General features: G+C 47.3%; 1 protein-coding gene across 8 annotated transcripts in view; it reads right to left on the bottom strand.

Annotated features, from left to right (window-relative positions):
* Positions 1-24,327, bottom strand: part of GPR161 (G protein-coupled receptor 161) — a 44,815-nt gene that overhangs the window by 5,816 nt on the left and 14,672 nt on the right. For 7 of the 8 annotated variants that reach the window (XM_072946184.1, XM_072946183.1, XM_072946181.1 and 4 more), the window contains 3 exons: positions 23,303-23,459; positions 12,605-13,022; positions 6,154-6,878 (listed from right to left, as the gene is read on the bottom strand). In XM_072946184.1, the coding sequence (XP_072802285.1) occupies positions 6,154-6,878; positions 12,605-12,978 (1,099 nt within the window). In that variant the 5' untranslated portion in view covers positions 12,979-13,022; positions 23,303-23,459. Of the gene's footprint in view, positions 1-6,153; positions 6,879-12,604; positions 13,023-21,867; positions 21,963-23,302; positions 23,460-24,327 lie in introns of all 8 variants that reach the window. The other variant, XM_072946182.1, reaches the window with a different exon arrangement.

Genomic DNA, 24,327 nt, shown 5'->3' with positions numbered 1-24,327 from the left:
AAGGAGGTGAACGTCCAGGTAAACGTGGAATGTGGGTACACGTGTGGCTCCTGGGATCCCACCTGAATGCCAAAAGGGATTCCTTTTAAAAAGGCTTGAAGCCCCCAAGGGGAGAGAACGTCTGGAAGCTGGAAGGTGGATGGATGGGTGTGGGCAAGAAACTGATCCAGGAAACAGCTGAGGTTGGTGGCCGGGGAAGTCTGGCAGGAGGCCCCCAAAAGCTCAGGAAGTGGAGGCCCGAGAGTCTCTGCAGGCAGGTGGGGCTCGATGGAGAGTCTCTAAAGGAAGCAGTGGGTCTCCTCCACTACTCTTCTCAGTCCAGGCTCCAGGCACCTGCCCCCCAAGTTGGCAGGAGAGCAGAGGGGTGAACTGGGGGCCTCTGGCCTTAGAGACACCAGACACAGCTGAGGCAACATGGGAAAAACCGAGGGAACAAGAGCCTGTACATTTAACAGTGGGACCCCCGCCCCATCACCTCACCCGGCCCAGGCAGGAGACCGGAGACCTTGGCCCTGGGGAAATTCAACCAGCCGCAGAGAAGAGCCCTGCAAAGCCTAAGAGCTGGCCACCCTGTGGGACGGCCCAGCCCGAGCCCCTCACAGTCCACATGATGGCTTCCCAGGGCTGCACTGTTAACCATTGGGACCGCGCAGATCCCCGGACATTTAAGGAAAGGCACTAAGCAGAGATGGGGGAATAAAAAAGAAAGAAAGCAAAAGCCAAAAAAAAAAAAAAAGCAGATCTCACAGGAGACAGTGCAGGGAGGTTAAGAACACAAACAGAATTCTAATTATGTGTCCTCAGAAAGTTGAGAAAGTAATGAATCCACGAACAAAAGAGCTGGAGGCCATGAAGACCGTGGAGGTAATGAAAAGGCGCTCTCAGCAATCAGAAAAACAGCACAAAATGTCAAACTCCACCGATCTCACGAGGAAGACCCACTGCTAGCAGATATGATGACCCACCACAAAGGACCACGGTGCCCCCCGCGGCACGCTGGCACCCAGGAGAGGCCTGCCTCTGGTACCTCCAGCCCAATCGTTCTGAGAAGCAGGGTGACAGAGCACACAGTCTCCCTTCTCCTCTGGAGCCAAGGACATGGTGGAGGGCAGGGCAGCCCGTGTGCTCAGAGCAGGCTGCTCTCCCAACCTCCCCTCCAAGAAACGGAGGGATCACATTTCTGCAAGGAGCCCTTCCCTTTCCCGCTGTTTGGTGTAGGGGGTAAGGTCTTGGCCTCAGAATATGACTATGTCTCAGCAGGAAGCCCAGCCTGGGAGGGGGGCCCATCAGGGAACTTCCACTGCCAACTGGGATGGCTGAGGCCACAGTGGGTTCTGGACACCCTCTCTGAGGCTGCGGTGAAAGCCAGGCACGAGTCCTGGTCTCCAGCAGAGGGAGGAATCACTGGGGCCAGACCAATGCGGCCCGGCTAAGAAATCTGGAAATAGGGTGGCCAGGTGGCAACTCTTATCTCTGCTTATCCAGCATTCACCACTGGAGAGGGTTGTAGGTACCCTCAGTTTTTTTTTTTTCCCATAAAACAACACATCTATTGGGCTGGGGGCCAATCCAACACTTTTCAAAAAAAAATTTTTTTAAAAGAAAAAGGCACAAAGGGACAGGCCCAGAGATCAGATCAGAAGCCTGGGGTGGCCAGAGGAGGCACAAGCGCCTTTTACAGGCTAAAAGAACAGGAGTGCAATTCTGGGGTAAAACTGGCTCTTTGAAGTAACCAGGGGACCTCTAGGTGGCACCAGGAAGGCAACTTGGAAAAGCAAGGCGGGAAAATTCAAAGGCCCCTGTGTTGCCCTCCCCACTCCCTCCAGACCTCACGCAGACTGAGGCATTTCCTCTGAGAAAAACGGGAGCCAGTGTCCTTCTCTCCAGAAGATAACTGGAAAAGCTCTATCCTGTTCCAGGAGCTTCGAGCATCAGGTGAGAGCAGCGTTTTGGAGAGGTCGCCCTCCAAGCCTGGCTGGGGTGGAACCTGGACTGTCTGCCCAGCTGGGCCACCTGGTGGCAGAGTTACTGGCCCAGTCCCCTGAAGGTCCCTTTTTTGCTCAGGTCGCCTGTGGTTACCTGTCAGCTTTGGATTTGTAGTCTGGCCTCCCAGGACCAAACGCTGGCATTCAGCTCACCTTTCAGCACTAGAATCAATGTCGACAATGCCAGGGTTGACCTGCCACCAGGAGGTGGCACTGCCTGGCAACCCCCAGGTAGCCCAGAGATCTCCATGCCCAGGTGAGCCCCGTGGGAAGCTGCTAATGAGACCTCACAAGCAGAAGGTATCCTGGTGGCCCGGAGACAGCTGGCACCCAGGGAAAACCTAAGCTACTGCACTTCTTCAGCTGGGGGATAACAGAATGAAAAAACCCAAATCCACGGTTTATGGCTAAAATCTATGAATGAAATAAACAGCGTGTGTGTAAAACTCCTGGCCTCTTGGAGTCAGCTGGGAAGCACCAGGTATGTGTGGAATGCCACTGGCCTGTGCTCACAAGCACTGATGGGAAAGTTTGTAATTTCATGTACTGAATCCTTTGGTGAAAACTGTTCAGGTGCCCATGCAAATGGAGAGGAATGAAACCGAGACAGGGCCTCCAAGCCTTTTCTTATTGGTTTTGGAACGAATCCTTCTTACCCCGTGATAACGGGAGAGCACGTGTGTTTTCTGAGGGTGAGAGGGGTGGCCGGAAGCAGGCTGGGGGCCAGGAAAGGAGGGGTTTAGGTGTCTGCTGCAGATCCAAGTCATGCCCACAGAGGGTGTCAGACCGGGACCCCGTGAGCCCTGGCTCAGCCACAGGGAGCAAGGACGTGAGGTGGAGGCCAGCGTTCTCCCTCCTGATCAGAGATGCAGCGGGCACTCCTGGCATGACGGGGGGCAGGGTGCAGAGCTGGGGTGGGCACGGCATTCTCTTCCCAAGACTCTTGCTGAGGGTGCTGCCTGCCTTGTGCAGTCAGGACTTTTGGGGAAGAAACAACAGGGACCATGCGGCTCCCATTCAAGGGAAAGGGCAACAACTCGGAACCCATCAGTCCACGTGCTCTTCAGTCCAAAAACACCCCACAAAACTGCATGAGACCGCTCTCGCTGCCTCGGACTTGCCAACCCAAGCACAGCTGGTGTTTTCCGTCTGTTCTCACAGCCTCACGAACTCTTCCGGGATAATCCCACGTGGCTCGCATGGAAAATCTTGGCGCCAAAAGCAGATGTTTCTTTCTGTTCTATCTACCCTCTCCTTCATTCTCTTTCCTCATTCTTAACTTCACTGGAGTAGAAAACCTTTCCTATTTCTTGGCCTAGAAAAGAAGTGATTTCACAAAATCTGAACAAATTAGTTAATCAGTGAAATAAAACCAAACCCTGAATGTACTCCTTCCGGCTCACAAGTCACACTTGGAAACACGGTCTTGCCAAGTGGTTGGGGATGGGCATTTCAGTAGTTAAAATCCTGGGATACTGAGAGGTTCTTTTTTGTCTCACAATCAAAATAAAAAACCCCAGAATTCCTTCACTCCTCAAGAAGGAACACATCAGTCCACGAGATAAATCAGTGATGTTGGTTTGTTGACCTGCCACACGGAAAAGATCTATCATCGCCACCGATGAGCATCCACGATAATTAAGAGTTGCTATTGCTTTCCGCCCTGTTGAGAGGGAAAAGGGAAGGCTTCTCTGCTTCCTGAAGAGGGAAAATTAACTTGAGCAGTTTGAGTTGCCCAAAGTCATCCGGCAAGAGATTAGAAATGCAGCTTGAACTGGCTCTTTCCATAAATATGATCTGATTAGTGCCCTCAAAGTCTCTCTTTCCAGGTGAAGGTCTCCCTCAAACAACACAGTGACAACTGCGGAGGCAAGAGCCACCAACGCACGCTGCGCACGGTGCGTGCAGGCGGAAGGGGAGACAGAGAAGCCGCACAGCCTTGAACTATCTCCTCTGCTGTATTTGTTAATTACAATGGAAAAAGTGGTGACTTTACAGCGGGGAAACCTGGCCGACGCCACCTCAACTGTGTGGACTGAACGTATTCTCCCAAGATTCATACACTGAAGCCCTAACCTCCAATGTTACTGTATTCAGAGGTGAGTCCTTTGGGAAGTAATTAGGTTTAGAAGAGGTGATAAAGGGTGGGGTCCTGATAAGAGACTGGAGCGCTTGCTCTCCATCCCTCTCCCAAACCTTTCACCACAGGAGGACACAGCAAGAAGACAGCCAGGAAGACGGCCCTCACCAGAATCCCACCACGCTGCCACCCTGATCTCAGATGTCCAGCCTCCTGAACTGTGGGAAAAAACGAATGTCTGTGGTTTAAACCATCCAGTCTATGGTATCTTGTTACAGCAGCCCAGGCTAAGATATCAACCAAGAGATCAAGGGCAAAATTTGCTAGGAATATACTGACGCTTGGCCCCTAATATGATCACTTCACCCTCTCCCACCCCACAAGCCTGCCAAAAATGTACCACCTCATTCTAACCTTGGGAGCACACCAGCTCCACCCAAATGGAGGGGCCGTCAACAAAGCCCCTCACAGGACTCTACAAGGGCGTCAATGTCATGGGAGCCAAGGAAAGAACAAAGACCTGTCAAAGACTGAAGGAGACAAAGGATCATGTGATGACTGAATACAACATGGGATCCTGAGCTGGATCTTGGACCAGAAAATAAGACACCAGTGGAAAAATGGGTGAAATCTGAATTGAGTCTGTAGTTGAGTTAATAGCATTGCATCCATGGCAATGTCTTAGGTTTGATAACTGCTATGGTCAGGCAAGACGGTAGCACTAGGAGAAGCTGGTGGGTGGGAATTCTCGGCACTGTTTCCCCAACTCTTCTCTGTGCCTAAAATTATTTCAAAATAAAAAGGTTAAAAAAAAATCTACCCCTGAGTACAGTAATTCCTCTGGGTCCCATAAAAGGTGATGGGGTTGTGTCCAGAAACTGTTAGCTCCAAAATCAATTATCAGATGGCAGAGCAGCTTTACACATACAAGACAGTGATGTTCCAATGAGGGAGTGGAGGTTTGGCATCGCCACATCCTGAATTACTACGGACAACACTAGGACACCACTGACCTGTGAGCAAAGGCCCAAGGGGGTTATGCTCAGGAAGAGCAGCTGAGGAGGGCAGCAAGTGCTTTAAAGAGGAACCTGCCTTAAAGGAAAAAAACTAAAAATAGAGTTACCATATGATCCAGCAATCCTACTCCTGGGCGTGTATCCAGAGGAAGCTACTTCGAGAAGATACACGCACCCCAAAGTTCATAGCAGCAATATTTACAATGACCAAGACATAAAAACAATCTAAATAATTTACATCAACAGATGACTGGATAAAGAAGATGTGGCGTATTTATACAATGGAATATTACTCGGCCATGAAAGAGAAAGACATAATGCCATTTAGAGCAACATGGATGGACCTAGAGATGATCACACTAAGTGAAGTAAGTCAGAGAAAGACAAATATAGCATGATATCACTTCTGTGTGGAATCTAAAAGAATGGCACAAATGAACTTATTTACAAAACAGAAAGACACTTACATAGAAAACAAATTATGGTTACTGGGGGGAAAAGGTGGGGGAGGGATAAATCAGGAGTTTGGGATTTGCAGATGTTAACTACGATATATTAAATAGATAAACAACGAAGTCCTACTGTTTAGCACAGGGAACTATATTCAGTATCTTATAATAACAGATAGTGGTAAAGAATATATGTATATATATAACTCAGTCACTATGCTGTACACCAGAAACCAGCACAACATTATAAATCAACAATACTTCAACTGAAAAAAAAACACTGAAAGGAAAGGACTGGCCAAGAGGAGAAGGTAGTTTTGTCCAATGCTTGGGTTCTTTTTCTCTAGACAGAAGTAACTATGCCCTTGAGGCCCATGGGCCATGGCCAGGGTCCCAGGACACTGATTTCTGAATTCTGGTGTTCCCTGTCCTGAACTGCTGAGCTCAAGACATCTGCTTGGGAATCACAGTAGACACTCTGGGATGTTCCTTCCCCAGAGGAAAGCCCTGAAGCCGCGCTCAGCCTGAGACTTCACCCGTCAACCGGCCAGAGCGCCAGCGAGGACCGCATGCTACACCTGCCTGAGGGTGGGCATCCCTTCCCTGGCAAATTCCCAAGTTACCTGTGATCCTGTTGGAAATGCTGAAGAGCCTGGAAGTCCTCTGCCGCTGCACAAACGGTTCCCGGTAATACCGATCCCCAAAGCACATGCCCAGTAGTTCCTTGCGAACCGTCTTGTTCCAGAGTCCGTAGATCAGGGGGTGGCAGATGGCACTGGTAAAGGACAGCCATGTGGCCCAGGTCTCCAGGGTCGGAGAGACATAGTTCTTCCCCCAGAGGGCCTCAGAGGTGATGACAACCATGTAGGGGCCCCAGGTGACCATGAAGGCACCAATGACCACCAGGATGGTGATGAGAGCTTTGCATTGGTTGGCCGAATACACCACACCCTGAAAGGCGTTCTTCCTACTGCCCGAGGAGGAGGTGGAGGTGCTGGAGTTCTTCCTCCCGTTCCTCTGCGCGTCCTCCTCCACGATGACCACGGTGCCACAGTGCACCTTGCGTGCCTTGACCCTGGCCACACGGAAGATGAAGCCATAGCACACCAGCATGACCAGAAAGGGGAACAGGGCACACCAGATCTGCCAGAAGGCGGTATAGCCAGGCTCCCGGTGCCACGCAGCCACACACATCCACTTGAACTCGTCAAACTCCACCGATGACCAGCCAAACAGAGGCGGCAGGCAGCCAATGAAGGAGTGAAGCCAGATGTAGGCAAGTGCCATGACGGCTCGGTTGCCCGTGATCTTCATGGGGTACACCATGGGGTACAGGACAGCATAGTAGCTAGGAAGAGGAGGGAGGGAGGCGAGAGAGGAGTCAAAATAGAGGAGACACAGCAGGATGGGCAACCACTGCTTTCCCAGGTAGGGAGCACTGTTGAATTTCTTTTGCCCAACCAGCCATGGGGTGAATGCTTCCAAAAGTGGCACCTCTCCCAACTCTCCCCAGACAAGTCACAGACTGGCCGTGCTGCCCAGCCCAGTGGGACCCTTCGTCAGAGAAGGGCTGGGTACCAAGAAGGACACACAGCTCAGGCGGTCCCGTTTCCGAGCACCATGCCAGAGCCCATTCCTACTTGGGGGCGTGGCTAGTCCTGAGGCATCAACAGGCATTCTAAGGGATCGTACATCAAGCCAGATCACTTCTGTGTTTCTGACATTAAGCCCTTTGGGTCAGTTTTCAAAGGGTCACCAGAAACCAGACTAACATCTAAGGATCCTGGGGTCCATTCGTTCAAAGAACACAGACGGGAGGCCTGCTACATGCCAAGCACTGTGCTATGAACCGGAAATACAGGGGAGACAGACACCTAAGCAGAGCATGAGACTCTGGCTGGAAAGGGCCACATGTAATCCTCATGACAATGGTTTGAACCGGTTTTACATTTTACAGATGAGGACATTAAAGCAGAGAAAGGATAAATAATCTGCCCCAGATCAGGAAGGGGAAGAAACAAGATAAAACCCCAGGCAAGCTGACTCTCCAGTCTCCGACGCACATGCCAGCAATTCCCTGCAAACCATCTTGTTCCAGAGTCCAGAGGCCAGGGGTGGTTCCTAAGCCCTCAGCCCTGGAGAGCGACTGATTCACACTGGCCACTCCGATCCAAAGTGCAGGGTCAGAGCAGACTTCCTGGAGGAGATGGCACACAGCCCCAGGTCTTCAAAGATCAGAGGCACTGGCCCAGGAGCAGCAGAGGCAGGAAGCCAGCCTTGGCGAGGCGTGGAGGCAGAAGTGAGCAGCAACTCAGCGGGGAAGCCGCTCGCAGCTCCATCAGGCAGACACAGGGTGAAGGTGGAGCGGGGAGAGGAGCTGGGCTTGGGGCAGGCCAGGCCTTGCAGGCCAGCTGAGGGCGGACCTTTTAACTGGAATGGGTGGGAGGACGTAGACCATGGGGCTGAGAGTAAACTACCACTCTCCCGCCCTAGATGTTTCATCCAAGGGAAATGCTGTTTAATGACAGGGCTTATGCATGAGGGCAAAATGTGGAGGGACAGGGGTATAGGCAGGACATGAGGGGATGATCATGGCTGTGAGCCTCACACCTCACCTGTGAAGCCACCTCCTCCACTGGGACCTTTCTGAGTCACCCCTGGGCACAACTAACTAACTTTATTTATCTATCTATCTATCTGTCTGTCTGTCTGTCTGTCTACCTATCTATCTAATGGAGTACTGGGGATTGAACCCAGGACCTTGTGGATGCAAGGCATGCACTCTACCACTGAGCTATACTCACCCCAACCCCCGACCACCACTCTTTTTTAGACACTAGCCCAAGCATGACCATTGGTCCCAAAAGAGGCTTTCATGATGTTACATGTAACTCAAAAGCTGTAATGCTGTAGGAGCTCCAATGATCTCCTGCCACAAGACCAACCAGTAGGAAAATGACCCCTATTTTTAATAAGATGCTTTCACTAAAAACACAAATACAGCCACCTTGCAGTGAACAGGTCAACTTACACTGAAAAGTGCTGGGACGGCACCAGTGCTTTTCTTCACTATAACTAACCACCCCATAGTTTCGGGTACTTTCATTTACTGATACAACACACTACTTTTGGAGCTGGAGTTTCATCCCCCTACAATGTGGAATGAAAACATGGGAAATATTTTAAAAGGACCTGAAGCCCTGGCAATTTCAAGGCTAAACTAGAAATGACATGTTGGACTTACTCACAGTGAAAATCTTCCCAGACTGAATGATGCTCCCCCTCGGCACATGTCTCCCCACAGCTGGTTTAGGACACTGACATCTCAGGGGTGAATGGCACTCCAATCAGCTATTCTTCCTATGCTCTGCCTTTGCTCTCTCTTCATGGGGCTACAAGATGGGCTCTTTTGGCTCATCTGCCAAGGAATTTGATGGATTTCTCTAGCTAAGGTCCTTAACTGGGCACACGCGACAATGTCTGGAGACATTCTGAGTTGTTACAACTGGGCAGGGGCTACTGGCATCTAGTGAGTAGAGGCCAGGGACACTGCTCAACATCCTACACAGGACGGCTCAGCACAACAAATGCATCTGGTCCAGAATGTCAACCGTGCTGCGGTTGAGAGACCCTGAGCTAAACTAACTGGTTGTCGGATGTGACTGACACCTGACTTGGCGGTACTGTGGAATGAGTGGTTAAGAGCCCAGCTTTCAGCATTTCAGAGCTCGGTGAGTTACTTACCAGCCACGTGGACTTGGGCGAGTTTACAAAACCTCACTTTGCTCATCTGCAAAATGGGGCTGTTAGGGTTGTTGTGAGGATGAGCTGGGATAAATGTTGATTAACAGCATTGTGCACCGCCTGGCAAGTGACTAGCACGTAACACACTTTAGTTAAGGTCATGACCCCTACCCGTGTTCTTCTCCACTATGGCTTTCTTAATGATGGTCAAACTTTCTTCCACTCCCATTCTCTCTCGTATTCCTCTTAGTCCTCTCTCCTCACTTATCTTTTACTACTGTGTCTTCCTCCCTCCCTCCCTCTCTCCCTGCCCCCTCCACCTCTCTGTCTCTCTCTCACACACACACACAGACACACACACACACACACAAAGTTGCATCTTTGGGTTTCCAACACAGACGGCAAATAAATGACCTCCAAAATTAATAACATCAAGTAAAATTAATTCCCCAATATTCAGGGGGCAAGAGAAGGAGTGTATGAAATCCTAGTCAAATGGGGATCATCTGTATGAACATGTCCAAACTAACTGGTCCAGCCAATTTGTATTTTAGGCCACACAAATGACCAATAATAAAAAAAATTTGCATTTGCCAGGAAAATACTTGAAGACACCTAATTTTACAGCAGTCTACATATCATAGTCATAAAGATCTGGCCTAAGCACCGTGAATCCCCCTGGTGCTTGTAGGTGGAAATGAACTGTCTTTCTAAGATAACCAGGGCTTCGTGTATCTTGTCATCACAGGGAGGCAGAGTCCTTTCTCGCTCGACTCATGGCTCTGTCACTGGGTGACCCTGGGGCCAGGCTGTGGGGCCTGTGGTGCCTGGATTAAAGCTCTAATGGGACGACTGTGGTGCAATCTGTTGATACGTGTCACTTCTTCCCTTTCCAGTCACTTCCCCCGGTCTCCAGCTATGTCACACACGCCACGCTCTACCTTGCTCCCTCCCCTGCGTTCTCACAGGCCTTATGCACACATCATATGGTCCTAAAAGCATCTGACCGCAAGTCTAGCCCCTCTTCTCCATGAATTCCTCAGCGTGTCTACTCATCTTCTTCAGCTGTGTATTCCTAGCACCACCCACCGTGACGGGCATATACTAGGTGCTTAATAACTGCTTACCAAATGAATAAATGGAAGCTGCTTCCTCAGTTGGAAGAGCCCTTGCAGTCCTATTCACTGTTAAGGCTTAGCCCAAATGCCACCTCTTCCCTGGAGCACTCCTGGTCCCTCCATCAGAGGCAGTGCCGGGGGCAGTTACAGTGCTGCTTTCTGCTTTGTGTTCACATCAGTACCCAGCGGTCAGCCTCTGCCACAAAGCTGTGAACTCCTGGTGGGCAGGCCTGTGTCCTGTTCATGCTGTATCCTACCACTGGTAGACACCCAGCAAATATTCCAGTGTGAAAGAATAAGGCATTGAACAAGGTAAATTTTCTCAGATGATGCTGTTGATGGCATGACGTGAGGATCTGTCTAGTTTGCTGGTGAAAAATCTCACTCTCACTTACCCAGAACCCAGATCCCAGCAAGCAATTTATAGCCTCCAAGAGCTGCCACGGCAGACAGCTGGCACTGTTTCCTGAGCATCCCTGCACAGACAGCTCTGTGACAGGGAATTCTGTGACAACCAGGTCCCCTGCTCTGCTGAGCTGTTAGCCCCAACTCCACATTCCATAGGACCCAGGAAGGGATAGTCAAAAAGTAGTGATTTAAAAAAAAAAAGAAATTAAAACAATGGTGAGATCTCATCCTATTTCACTGCCGACAAACTTCCAATTCTGCTTTTAATGCTGTATCAGTCTTGATAGGAGGCTGACAGACAGCTGTGGAGTACAAATCTGTACAACCTTCTGAGGGGCAAGCTGCCTTCCGTACATCAAGAATCTTGAAAGTGTGTTTACTCTGACCAAAAACAATCCCACATACATACATCTTCCTCAAAAGTGCTATATTAAATAGTAAAGCAATAGAGGGATGTTAAAAATAAACTATAGAACATCCAGAGGATGGAAAACTGTGTAACCATTAAAAAAAATCACATTCTCAAGGGATATCTGCAAGTGGAAAAAATGCTCATAATCACTTTAGTGAAAAAGCAGGTCATAAAACCACATGTGCCATGAGCCTAAATTTTCTAAATTTACTGAATGCAGCCAAAAATCACTGAGGGCAAATATACTACAAAACATAGACAGTGATGGCTTCTGATTGGTGGGATTAGGGCTAATTTTTTATTTTACTTTTTATACTTTGAGCGTAATTTTTATCGTTGGGGGAAAAAGATACTAGGAGAAGCCACCCGATGAGCCCTGAGCACGGCTCCTCCACTCTGTGCGCCCCCCAGCTTCAGAGCGAGGGGAGGCCTGCGCTCTGGGCGGGCAACCCAGCTGCCACTCACCAGCTCAAAGCCTGACAATCCCGAGGAAGCCCGGGGACGTGTGCCCCCCGGTGGTGACAGCCCCGGCCAGCCCCCTCTGTGATTTCCCCAACGCCGCTGCTAGCTTCCTCCCAATCCTGTAAATGACACAGAACCCGAATCTACCCTCACTGCCCTCGTGAAGTCAAACCCTTGCCTGGAATGAATGAAGTGGCCATCCACAAAATCCTCATAAACAAAAGGACTCAAGGGCTTGGAAACTCCTGTCAAAGCCAGCAGGACTTGCACACCTACTCTGACAGCCCAACGTGGGAATCTGGAAGAATGTGCTAGATGGAGCCAAGGGACGTCAGCAGCGCGCTTTCTTAGTGTTTGGCCAGCGAGACTGCACAAAGGGACCGCCCAGATTTTTACAAGCACACACTGTCTCTCCTGGATGCCACTGTCTCCATTCCCTGGGGTGTCTGCCTTCCCCCGCTCTCCCTCCACCCAGGACTGAGCTGATTCTAAGGCCCCCCCACTGTGGAGGACGAGAGCGTTTCCTCTCCCGCCTCCCCTGGTCCAGCTCTGGCCCAACCCGAAGTAACAGACAGCAGGCGGCACTTTGGGAAAGACCCGGACCTGACACCTCCTCAGCATGTCACCCTCCTCAGCTGCTGTTTCTCATCTACCAACTGAGAGGCAGAGGTTTCTAGAAAAATTTTTTTAAAGCATTAGAATCTCTTTTAAAAAATAAAACTACATGCAAGTTAGATGAGATGTAAGCTCTGGTTGAAGGGAAGGGTAACAAGGCAGCACTCTTGTCTTCTTGCACTCCCCAGCAGAGGCCCCCGACACCCTCCCGAGGAACTAAGACACTTTGAAAGTCACAGCCCACGCGATCTCTCAGGTTCCCCCTTTGCCCACACTCCTAAGTTCTTCGATTCTCTAAGGGTGAGGCAAGCTTACCGGTCGACAGCAATGACCCCAAGGGTGAGCATGCTGGCCGAGCTGATCAGCAGGTAGAGGAGGGCGGAGAAGTTGCACCAGACCACGCCAAAGATCCATTCCCTCCGGATGGAGCTGGTCACCACGAAAGGCAGCACCAACACGGACAGCAGGAAGTTGGACAGGGTCAGGCTGAAGACGAACTTGTTGCTGAGGGTGAGGAGGTAGGACTTTCTGTACAATGTGACCACGATGATCAGGTTGCCCAGGAAGACGAAAATGGTGATGATAATGATGGCGATGAACTCAGTGACGCCGCCACCCCCGGGGCCGCCCTCCTCCTCAGTGAGATTACTCAGCTCCTTCCTGTGGCCGAGGGAGGAGTTGAGGCTCATGGTCAGTGCGCCTCGGCGTGGGGTGGGCAGAGCATGCTGGACGACTGGAAAGACAGGGGAAACCAGGGGACAGAAAAATATTCATCAAATCATAGCCTAGGCACTTCCCAGAAGAGCAGCCGAGGCCCCTGGTCATCCAGCCAGTCCAGAAACTCCCAGCTGGTCTTCCCCATGCAAGCTCTACAAGAGTGGCCAGTTTTCTACAACCGACTTGCTGTGTGATTCGCTGTGTCCCCTTAAAGGATGTGTTCCTCCAGTCTAACCGCCATCCCCGCCAAGGCCAGTACGTCAAAACCTTTAATGTACTTAAGAATCACCGGCAGCACCAGCTTGAAGAGCTGATTCTTGGCCTCCACCCTTAAAAAGCCTGGTCCCAGAGAACTGAGATACAGCCTAGGAATCTGCATTTGGACAAGCCCGGGGCACGTGATTCTGTTACATGTAGTCCATGTGGACTGTTGCTTTTGAACCCCTGCAACTCGGGGTGGACCCTGGACCAGCATCAGCATCACCTGGAGCTACTAGAGATATAGAATCTCAGGCCCACTCTCCGAATGACCAAACCAGAATCCGCACTTTAATCTATCCTCAGTTGATTCATGTGGCCATTAAAGTTGGACAATATGATTATTGTAGGAATTATTCTGAGATCCCCAAGCAGGGTTTAAATGAGTATCATTCACACAGAGACGTTGCTATTGCTCTCATCAGACAAGGCGAGGGAAGGCGAGGAGCTGACACTAATGATAAACAGGGAAGCGGAGGCTCAGTTTGAGGTCTTCACCCACAAACACCATCCTGGACAAGGTCCAGTCCCAGCTCTCAGGACGCTGGCTCCAGATCTTGGCGAAAACTCAAAGTTGACATATTTTCACATTAAATCCTACAGACGAATGTTTCTCCAAAATTTTCATCTATTTTAATCAGCCAAAAAAATCCCACAGATCCCTTTCCCCACCTGCTCTTTTTCCCAACAAAGAGAAGACACCAGGAAGGAAGGAAGAATTGCGTTCCACGAGCCAGACAGCAAGCAGCCTGGTGCCTACACCCAGCAGGAGAGCCTTCCCCACGGCCCGCTGCCTGTCCCGACACCTCTGTCCAAACCCTTTAGGCGGGCCGGTCAGGAAGGCGGCCCACCCCCTTCCCGGCAGTGCTGAAGGCCAGTTAGAAAGTCTCCCTTTACAGCGAGCCTGACCGCTGTGGGTCCTGACCACAGATTCTGGCATGTCAGTTTAAGCTGCACCAAATAGCGCTAATCCCGCCTCCCCTTGACAGCCTTTAAAGACTTCACCAATTACTTACTTCCTTTTCTCCAGATTAAACCTCCCAGGTTCCTTATATAACTTCCAGATTCTTCCCTAACTCAAACTCCCTGCTTTAGCCTTGCTCAGGGATGTCGATGATCTCTTGATCTGTGGTCCCCGAAACTGAACGTACCACTCTGGATGTGGTCTGATGTCGAGTACAAAGGGGCAGTTTCCTCCAGGATCAGGATAATCTTCTGATACTATTGACTCTTAACAGTGCATTTTCTTTCGCAGCCATATTATCATCCTGCTGGGCTTATACACACGTGTGGTCACTTAAAGCCCAAAGTTTATACACGTATGAATTTCTGTGAAGGCAGGTGTCCCCAGTCTTGAACTGATGGGATTAATGTTTTTCAGCCTAAATACAAAACATTATTTCTACCAAGTTTTACTTTGTGCATTTTGGCCCATATTTCCAGGCTGCTAAAATATTCTGGATTTTGATTCAGTTATATAACATGTTAGGTACTCCAGTTTTGTGCAATAAATATACCTTAAATGTATGCCGTCTATGTCTGTGTCTTTGTAAGGTTATTTCTGAGTTTTGTCTTTATTTTTTCAGTTCTGAATTTTGTCCAGTCTTTTTTTTCCCTTCCTTCATATAGTTTTTTTTTTAATTGATGTATAGTCAATTTACATTACTGTGTTAGTTTCTGATGTATGGCACAGTGACTCAGCCATACATACATATATATATATATATATACCTTTTCATATTCTTTTTCACTATAGGCTATTACAAAGGTATTGAAGGTAGTTCCCTGTGCTGAATTTTATTCACTCTTATAAGTAAATTATTAACTCACATCTCAAAATAACAGTCCTACATAAGCATGTTATACTGAGCTGCACAAGTGCTAACACCATGGTAAAGAAAACAGATTCTAAGTCATTAGACAAATGACAAAATGGGGGAAAATACTTAGAACTGATATCATAAAAGAAGGCTTAATCATTCTAATTTACAAAAAAAATCCTAAAAAACAGAAAAAGATGAAAAAAATAGAAAAGTGGGTAAAAGATGTTTTAAAAAATTGTAACTATGTGATGATGGATGTTAACTAAACTTACAGTGGTAAATCATTTCTCAACATATACATATATCAAACCATTATGTTGTACATCTGAAACTTATAACAATGTTATGTACCAATAAAACTGGAAAAAAAAAAGACAAAGAGAGTTCACAGAAAAAGAGAAACCGATTGTAGTGAAACATATGGAATGATGCCCCATTTCATTCAAAATAAGAGAAATGCACATTAAAACTACACTGAGATACCACTTCTTTCTTGCAGGCCAGTAACAATTAAAAAGCTTGGCGGCACTCTCTGCTGGTGAGGCTGTGAGGAAGCAGGCATTCTTCCATTCTCCACACCGGCACGGGGAACGCCAAGTGTAGCAGCCCTGGGGAGGGGGATTTGGCAACACCTAACAAAACCACATATGCACGTACTCTTTGACCAAGCGATTCCATTTCTAGTATTCACCCTGAAGATACAAGTTTGTAATATAAAGTAATAGATGCACAGGTTATTTCATTCACTGAGGCACCAGTTAGTTTAAAAAAGGAAATATGTGAAAGAAGCGGGGTAAATCAGAACACACATAAATATACATAAATACATTTACTTACGCAAAAAGCAAAACAGGAAAGATCACCAGAAACTAAGCTACAGATAGAAGTAGATTTCTCTAAGTAATTTTTCACAATTTTGATTTTTGAATCATGTAAATGTTTTATATACTAAAAAAATTAAAGATGTATGCAACAAGCAAATACAAAATTGATTGCAAACAGAAAAAAAGATAAGCCAAACTATATATTAGATTGATAACGTAATCACACAGAGAAAAGAATTACATCAAGGAGTTTTTAAATACAGTATTTTTGCCTATTAAACTCTCAATGGTATATATTGTATGGACCAAAGAGGTTTCCTTAATAGGTTAAATGTTGTTAACAATGTTAACAATTGCTTTGGATGTAGAGAATGAGTGTACATGCTGATGCTGGGAAGCACATTTCTAACTGTGGAAGAAAGGAGAAACAAATTATGGAATAGGGAGAGGTGAGGAAGAACCCTGTGCTGTTAGCTTGGTTAGTGGATAGATTAGTGTGAAATCACTATTCAAATATAAATATAAAAACAGGTTCAAGGAAAGTCTTGTTCAGAAAGATTAAGAAATTGAAAACATAAAAGGCAAATGAGAGGATGAACAGGAAGTACTTTATGAGGTATAATCACTTCACCCAAGCAAAGCATAGTTTCCCACTTACTATTATAGGAATCATCTCTGGCAGTGTGGTGGGCTCAGCTGATGTGAACACCTTTTCTTTTCCAAATTCATAGAAATGCTGGTTAAATATGTTACAAAAAAAAAAAAAAAAACCAAAAAAAACACCAAACTTGAAAAAAGAAAGGGAGAGTCACAGGGAACAGAAGCAGAAAGAAAAGTTCAGAGCCAGAGTTACAATCTCACACCTGTGGCCAGTAGGGGATTAGATCTAGTTCAAGACTCCTAGGGCTGAGGTTTTCTATGTGGGAGGATGACTTTGGGCCCCACAAGGCAGAGGACTGGAACCAACACCCAGCATCATGGGTTCTAGAGGGACTGCCTCCTTCATAAAACAGGGATTAGAAAAACTCCTCCCACTGGCAAAGGGAAATGGCAAAAAGAGTCACTTATCTGAGGCTCTGGGTGGAGCATTAAAGACTTTTTTTCATGAGAAATCAAATACTGCGGCATGTGCCACACTGATGAGGGTACCAAATATATAAACTCCGCATGGTGCAGAAATTTAAGCTAATAAATCCATGTAAAAATTAATGCTGGCAGAATTAAACACAAACAGCTCTGTATTGAATTTCCACATTCACAAAAGGAACAAACATTTAATGAAAGTGAGTGCATAGTGTTTGCCATTGAGGGAGAATCAACAAAACAAAAACCATGAGAATCAATGTTCCAAGAAGTCAAATTAATAGAAAAAATATAAACAAAACCATAAAGTAAATACAATTAAAAGCTTTAAAAGAAAAAGCAGTAGAAGCCATAATGAAAGAACAAGATATCATGAAAAAATAATTGTGAAAAAGAACCAAACAGAAATTCTAGAAGTTAAAATTTTAGCTGTCAAAATTAAATACTCAACGGGTATGCTGAACAGCAGATTTAGCTAAAGAGAAAGATGGTGAACTGGAAGACAGCTCTGAGGAAATTAACCAGGATACAATCAAAAAGATTAAGAAAATGAAAACATGAAATAAAAGTCAAGATACATGAAGGACAGGATAAGAAGATCCAACACATGTTCAACAAAAGTGGCTGCAGGAGAGATTACAGAAATGGGGCAGCAGATCCTGCTGGGTGCCTACCTAGCAGCCACTGTCATTGTTCTCCCTTACTGGCAGACCTCTGACTTTGGTTTGGTGTCCAGTCCTCCTCCCAGTGACACAGAGAAGGCTGATCCAATCCCTAGTTCTGAGAGCTAGGTCTTGAGTGGTTTAAACTAATCATTGTATTCCCTTTCTCTTTGCAATTCTGGCGTATTAGTCAGGAGGAGAAGCTGGGAGGTACAGTGGGTTTCTGGGAAAAGCTGCTTTGATCTCAGAGATACCAGAAGAAAACACTTTTCTTAGCCTGAATGGCCAAGACAGCACAGGGCCGTGGCAGCCACCTTCAGGTCATTGGAGGTGCTGGGCCAGCATGCTGAGCAGAGCTAAGTTCCAAGGCTGGGTCCCTGAGCTGCTGAATTAACAAATCCTGACGTCAGCTTTGTCCTGGCTTCTGGTTAAGTGGAGGCACACATTGGCAAAACTTGTTTTTAAAGCTATTTTCAGTTAGGTTTCTGTTACTTGAGTCAAAAGCATCTAACTTACATTAAGGTGGGCCTACACTGTCTACATTAAGGTTGATGCAGTATTTAGAGGTATAGTTAAACATTTTCCATCATTAGAGGAAGACACAAGGCCTCAGAACAAAAGAGCATATCAAGTTCTCAGGATAAATCAGAAGACGTCAACACCAAGGCACATCACAACGAAAAATGACAAACCCCAAGATACAGACACAACAGTAAAAGCAAGTTTTCCCATAAAGTAACAATTCGATAAACAGCCGACTCTTCTTTTGAAGAAAAGAGAAAATAGAAGGCAGAAAAGAGTGGAATGATCTCTTTGAAATGCTAAGGAAAGGAATTCTTGCCCTAAAATTCCATAATATCATTCAAAAGAGAGCACAAAATTTTTAGGCAAACAGAGACTGAAGGTTTACTAATGTCTCCTTACTGAATGATCCACTTAAAGATACACTTCATGAAGGGAACTGAATCCAGAAATAAGGGGTAGGGTACAAGAATCAACTGTTAGAAAAGAAAATGGTAAATACAGGAAAGAATCTCAATCAGGACTGCAAAAAAAAATGAAATTTAACATTAAAAAATTCAACAACACATTTTATAAAAATAGCTAACTTGGGAGCTCTGAAAACAAGATGAAAATAAAACACAAAGCAAATGGAAGCTCTTAAAGGTGTGACTGGAGTAAACATTTTCCAAGTTAGCTTGTACTCAGGGCAGAGACTTGGCTATGGCTGTTTTCCCAGCACCTGGAAGAGTGCCTGGCACATAGTAGGTAACTCAATAATTATTTGTTGGATGAACGATTAGCCTTCGAAACTTCGTCATTATTAAGTATGTGTTAACATTACAAAGGTAGCCACTAAGAGAATAAAAATAGGACGCAAAACTTCTAATCCAAAAGACAGAAAAGAAAGGGAATGAAGTATGACTTGACCTGGCTACCCTCCAGAGGCCCTGGTAGCAGGCACGCCAGTGAGCTGCAGAATCAGAGAGCCCTGGGTGGGCCACCGGCCTTGAGGTCCTCTGGTCCAACTCTCCCCAGGAGGCAGTGGGGGAACGTGGGCCAAAGAGCTGCCCACCCTGGGAAATCCAAAACCCCAGCCTCTGCCAGGAGGCCTGGAGAGGGGAAGGCACAAGCCCCAGCAAATCCCCCAGGGGTGCACTTTAACAAGAGAGAGGATTTGGAATGTCCCCGCCAGTGAAGGCTTCCTGGCAGGCGGCCAGCTTACTCAGGGCCCAACAAGCCAGGGCCCATTGAATGGAAGCAAACGCGAGTGTGACTCACATTACCATTCTCCTGGCCAGCTCTGCTGCCAGACACGAAGGTGTTTCAGACTCCCACACTCACTGCGTCCTGCCCTGACCGAAGAACTCAACCTGTGCTGCAACTCCAGGAAACAACGCAACTGGAATATGACTGGGGTCTGAATACCGGTATCGGAAATGATGCCCTGGAAGGAGAGCCAGCCCTCTGGGACAGGTCGCCGGGGAAGGCTGAAGGTGTCCTTGGCCTCCTTCTTGAAAACAACCTCCTCTTCTTGCCACAGACCATACTCTGGACCCATGGACCCTAGTATCATGGAGTTTCTTCATATGGAAATGGAGTAAAGCTTTTCACACCCACACCCCCACCCCAGAGTGCAGTCTCTTTGGGATCAGCTCTGTGACCAAGGCCACAAGCCGCTACAAGGAAAAGGAAGCCTCACTCACCTCCTCAGTGTCTCTTTCAAAAGGGCCAGCAAAGGGCCAGCCTGAGAGCCCACAGACCGCAGGCCCAGGCCTGGGCGGGTGCTGTGAGGCCGTGCTGGTCAGAGGGAGGCAGGACTTTTGGCATCTCTCTAACCAGGGGCGCTGGACACAGGATATACCCGACCTCTCCAAAAGTCTTCTCCGGAGGAAATTGTTTCTTTTAGCATAAAGCTTTCCTCTGATATCCTTAAATATACCCAACTGGGCCAGTGGTTCACTTTCTCCTCCGTGGCTTTTTTCTTTTTCTTTCCATACATATTTGTAGCACCTTTGGTGGATTCTTTTGTCTGTTTGTTTTTGGTGGGGAGGAAATTAGGTTTGTTTGTTTGTTTGTTTTAATGGCGGTACCAAGAATTGAACCCAGGACCTTGTGCACGCTAAGCATGCACTCTACCACTGAGCTATCCCCTCCCCCAACTGTGGCTGCCCATTTTTATGAAGAGTTGAGCAACCTAAAAGCTGGGACCACCCGATGTCTTCTTCTAAAGAAATTAAATGCCAACAGGTAGGTACATAAGATATTCAAATAAACAACCCTCCAGGCGAGGAAATATTCCTAAACACCACTTCAAACAAGCTCAGGTGAGGTCACTGTCAGGTTATTTTGGCCACGTTCTCAGGGGCTCTTCATCTCAGCACCTCAAAGCACTTCATACACATCAATCACCAGCTGGAGCAGCTGAGGGGGTGGAGTTGGGAAGGGTCTAATAACCACCTTGTTTTGCACTAGGGTACATGAGATAGACAGGGAACCTCCATCTCCTTCCCACCCACAGACCAGACCACACAACTTGTTGAGAGCCTGAAGGAGATCACAGGATCCCCGGTCTCCTTCCCCGCAGTCCCTCCATCCTTCCCTGGCACTCACATGAAAGTGGTTCCAAAAATGCGTAACCCCAGAGGGACAGCGCGCCCAGCCAGCCCAGGATCTGTTACAATGCACAGTGCTTTGTTCTTGTCCCCACGAGGGCACCATAAACCTAGGAACGCCCTGGTTTAAAACCTCTCACTTCACCTGTGAAGCAGGTCTGAGCCCTGGTCTGTTTGGGAACATACACCAGAGGAAGGAAAAGAAGCCAGAGTCTTCTGACCCCAATGACCTAATGGTCCTTGTCTGAATTCTTGGTTTGCTGGTGGGAGAGACCCGACGTTGGTCCCTCCACATGTACACTATCAACCTGAGGCCTTCACCGCCCTCCGCAACTTCCTTCTGTGGGGACTGGAAGTCTGGAGGCTGGAGCTCTGTCCACAAGGACATCAACAGTGACTGTCAAATGTCTTCCCCAAACCAAGTTCTTGCTCCTCAGCATAGACATTTCCCAAGGCTCGGTCCTTGATCCATTCCTTTCTCCCTGTGCCCTTCAGAATCTTACCCATTTCCAAAGTGTTGTCTGATTAACTAAAAATAATCAGAATTGCCAAAACAGTGAGCAACACACAACAGAATTTTGTATCCACCATCTTGTTTCATCTTCCGAATAACTTTTAGAGGTAGGAATTACTCTTCTCCTGTTTCAGAGGCAGCACAACAAATGGTTAAGGGCATGGACTTGAACTAGAGAGCCTGGGTTCAAATCCCAGCTCAACTACTTCCTGTGAGTCACTGGCTCCATTACTTTGACATGTTGCCCAACCTCTCTGGGCATCAGCTTTTCCCTCTGTCAAATGGGGACAGGACTCCTGCTCAGGAGTACCTACCTCTAGGGTTGGTGGGCAAAATCAACAAGTTAATATCTGTACAGTGCTTAGAAGAGAGTTTGGTAGCACATAAGTGTTTGTTAAATCAATAAAATGGGGAATCTGAGGCTAGGAAGGTTAAGTGCCTAGTTCAAGAGGACATTATGCAGTAGCTCTCCAACTTGGTCCACGGCTTGTGTGACTACCTTTTGTCCATCCACTCACGACAGCAGTGAAGATGCCACCTGATGTGGCCTCACCCACATTCCAGACTTCTCACCCGCTCACCTGGTCATGTACCTTCTGCTGCAGCCCGCTGTGCTATGTGCTCCTATTGCCGACTTGCTCTGGCTTCTGCCTATCCTCTCTTCGCAATACTCTCCCTGTTTGTGAGATGAATGAATACAGATTTGCAAAGTCTAAAATATGTTATTGATTGATTGGTCTAATAACTATACTGAAAGAGGGAAAGAAAGAAACAAGTAAGTGGGTGAGGGAAATTGAGGCTTGAGAGCAATACAAAAATATACAAAGTCACAACACTGGATTTGGCAATGATTTCTTGGGTATGACACCAAAGGCACAGGCAGAAAAAAAAAAACAGACAAATTGGACTTCATGAAAATTTTTAAAATCTGTACATCCAAAGACCCCATGAACAAAAAGGGAAGAAAAAAAAAGACTCCATGGACAGAGCAGAAAGGCAACCCACGGATTGGGAGAAAATAATTGCAAATCAGATATCCAATTTCTGATTAAGAGTTAATATTCGGAATATATTGAGAACTTCCTAAAATTCGACAACAGTAACAAACAACCCGTGTCCAAAAAAGATACACAAATGGCTAATAAGCACATGAGAAGATGCTCCCCATCATTAGGAAAAGCAAATTGAAACCACAATGCGATACCACCTCATACTCATTAGGATGGCTACTGTCCAAAACAAAAAACAAAACCCAGAAACTAAGAACAAGTGCTGGCGAGGATGTGGAAAAACTGGAACCCTTGTGCACTCTTGGTAGGAATGTAGAATGGTGCAGCCATTGTGGAAAACAATATGGCAGTTCCCCCCAAAATTAAATAGAATTGCCATATGATCCAGCAATTCTGCTTCTGGTTATATACCCAAAATATCCTAAAAGTAAGATATAAAGAAGATATTTTTACACTGTGTTCATAGTGGCATTATTCACAGTAGCCAGTGAGAAAGCAGCCCAAGGGTCCATTGACTGATGAATAGATAAGCAGACTATGGTATACCCATATAATAGAATACAATTCAGCCCTAAAAAGGAAGGAAATTCTGACATCTGTTATAGCATGGATGAACCTTGAGGATATTATAGTAAGAGAAACAAGCCAGCCACATATTGTATAATTCCACTTATATGAGGTACTTAAAGAGTAGTCAAAATCACAGAGATGGGAAGTGGAATGGAGGTTGCCAGGACCTGGTGGGAGGGGAAAAGGGGAGTTGTTTAATGGGTTTAGGATTGCAAGACAGAGAGAGTTCTGGAGATGGATGGTGGTGATGACTGCACCACATGAATGTACTTAATACCACTGAACTGTGCACTTAAAAATGGCTCAGATGGTAAATTTTATGTTAGGTGTATTTTACAGCAATAAAAAAAGTTGGAAAAAATATACCAGGGTACCTTCTCTTTAACTCCTCTCCCCACGGGGTTTGGAGAGTCATGAAATGAAAGAAGTGCGTTACCTTCACGGAGTCTCGCCCACTGATGGAGTAGAGACGAGCCTCAGACAGCACGGATAGTAACCTCCTCTTGCAGCCAAAGAGGACATGCAGGCTCTTCCTGCTCTGGATTATTTCTCACCAGGAACTAGTCCGGCAGTGACTTTCAAGGTGAAAACCACTGGGGAAAGAAAAAAAAAAGATTCACCATGCTACACCATCCTCAGATTCCATGGTAAAGCAAAACTCAACTATTTTCTCCTCCAACTCCTCTGGTGCAGTTTTTGTTGTGCGTGTCGGAGAACGTGAGGAACACTCAGGACTCGGCCACGCTGGACTCTGAGCACGGACAGTCCGTTGAATTTTTCCAGTGGGCCACTGGCCTTGCTCCCAGGCCTCCCCCAGCAATACTGAAAGTGGCCATCATCACCCTCAGGTTTCCCGGTCAACACAGAAGGGGAGGCGCCAACCTCCCAGAAAATCCATAAACCACCAGCTGCAGTCATGATGAAGACAGCTCACTAGGAACAGTCTTAAGCCCCAACAGGAAAGCACTTGAGGAAAAGGGGGAGAGAGCAGGGGCAGGCTGATCACAGCTCTCTGGGGATGTCTTAGAGCCCTGAAGATCAGGCAGGATCTTCCGATAGAAATAGCCTTCCCAGCCACACACAAGACAGCGATCTTTCCTTTGCCAGAGGCTGGATACCCAGCTGGGACCATGTGACTCCCTTGGGTGGGAGAAGAGCAGAAATGCCAGCTTTCCCAGGGCAGGCTCAGGAAAGCTCCCCCTCCACCCCTGACACTGGCCTCTAGCCAGCCTGCCTGGAACTGGGATCTCAGCAGATCCCAGAGGCAGAACTGGGTTAGACCAGGTCAGACCCGCCCAGGGCTGTTCTAAGTCTACCTGATGCTTCTGCCAGAAGTGGCCATGGTGATTCACAGGGCAATTGGGCTGGTTAGGAACCCTTGCTCAGGCAGAGAGAAGCCAACGCCACTCCCCGGAGCTCCAGACTGGCTACTTGACATCCCCACTTGGATGTCATGGGCAT

This window comes from Vicugna pacos, chromosome 21, assembly GCF_048564905.1.
Source record: "Vicugna pacos chromosome 21, VicPac4, whole genome shotgun sequence".
NCBI lineage: Eukaryota > Metazoa > Chordata > Mammalia > Artiodactyla > Camelidae > Vicugna > Vicugna pacos.
Note: the sequence above shows the minus strand (reverse complement) of the source record. Positions and strands in the feature narration are given on the sequence as shown.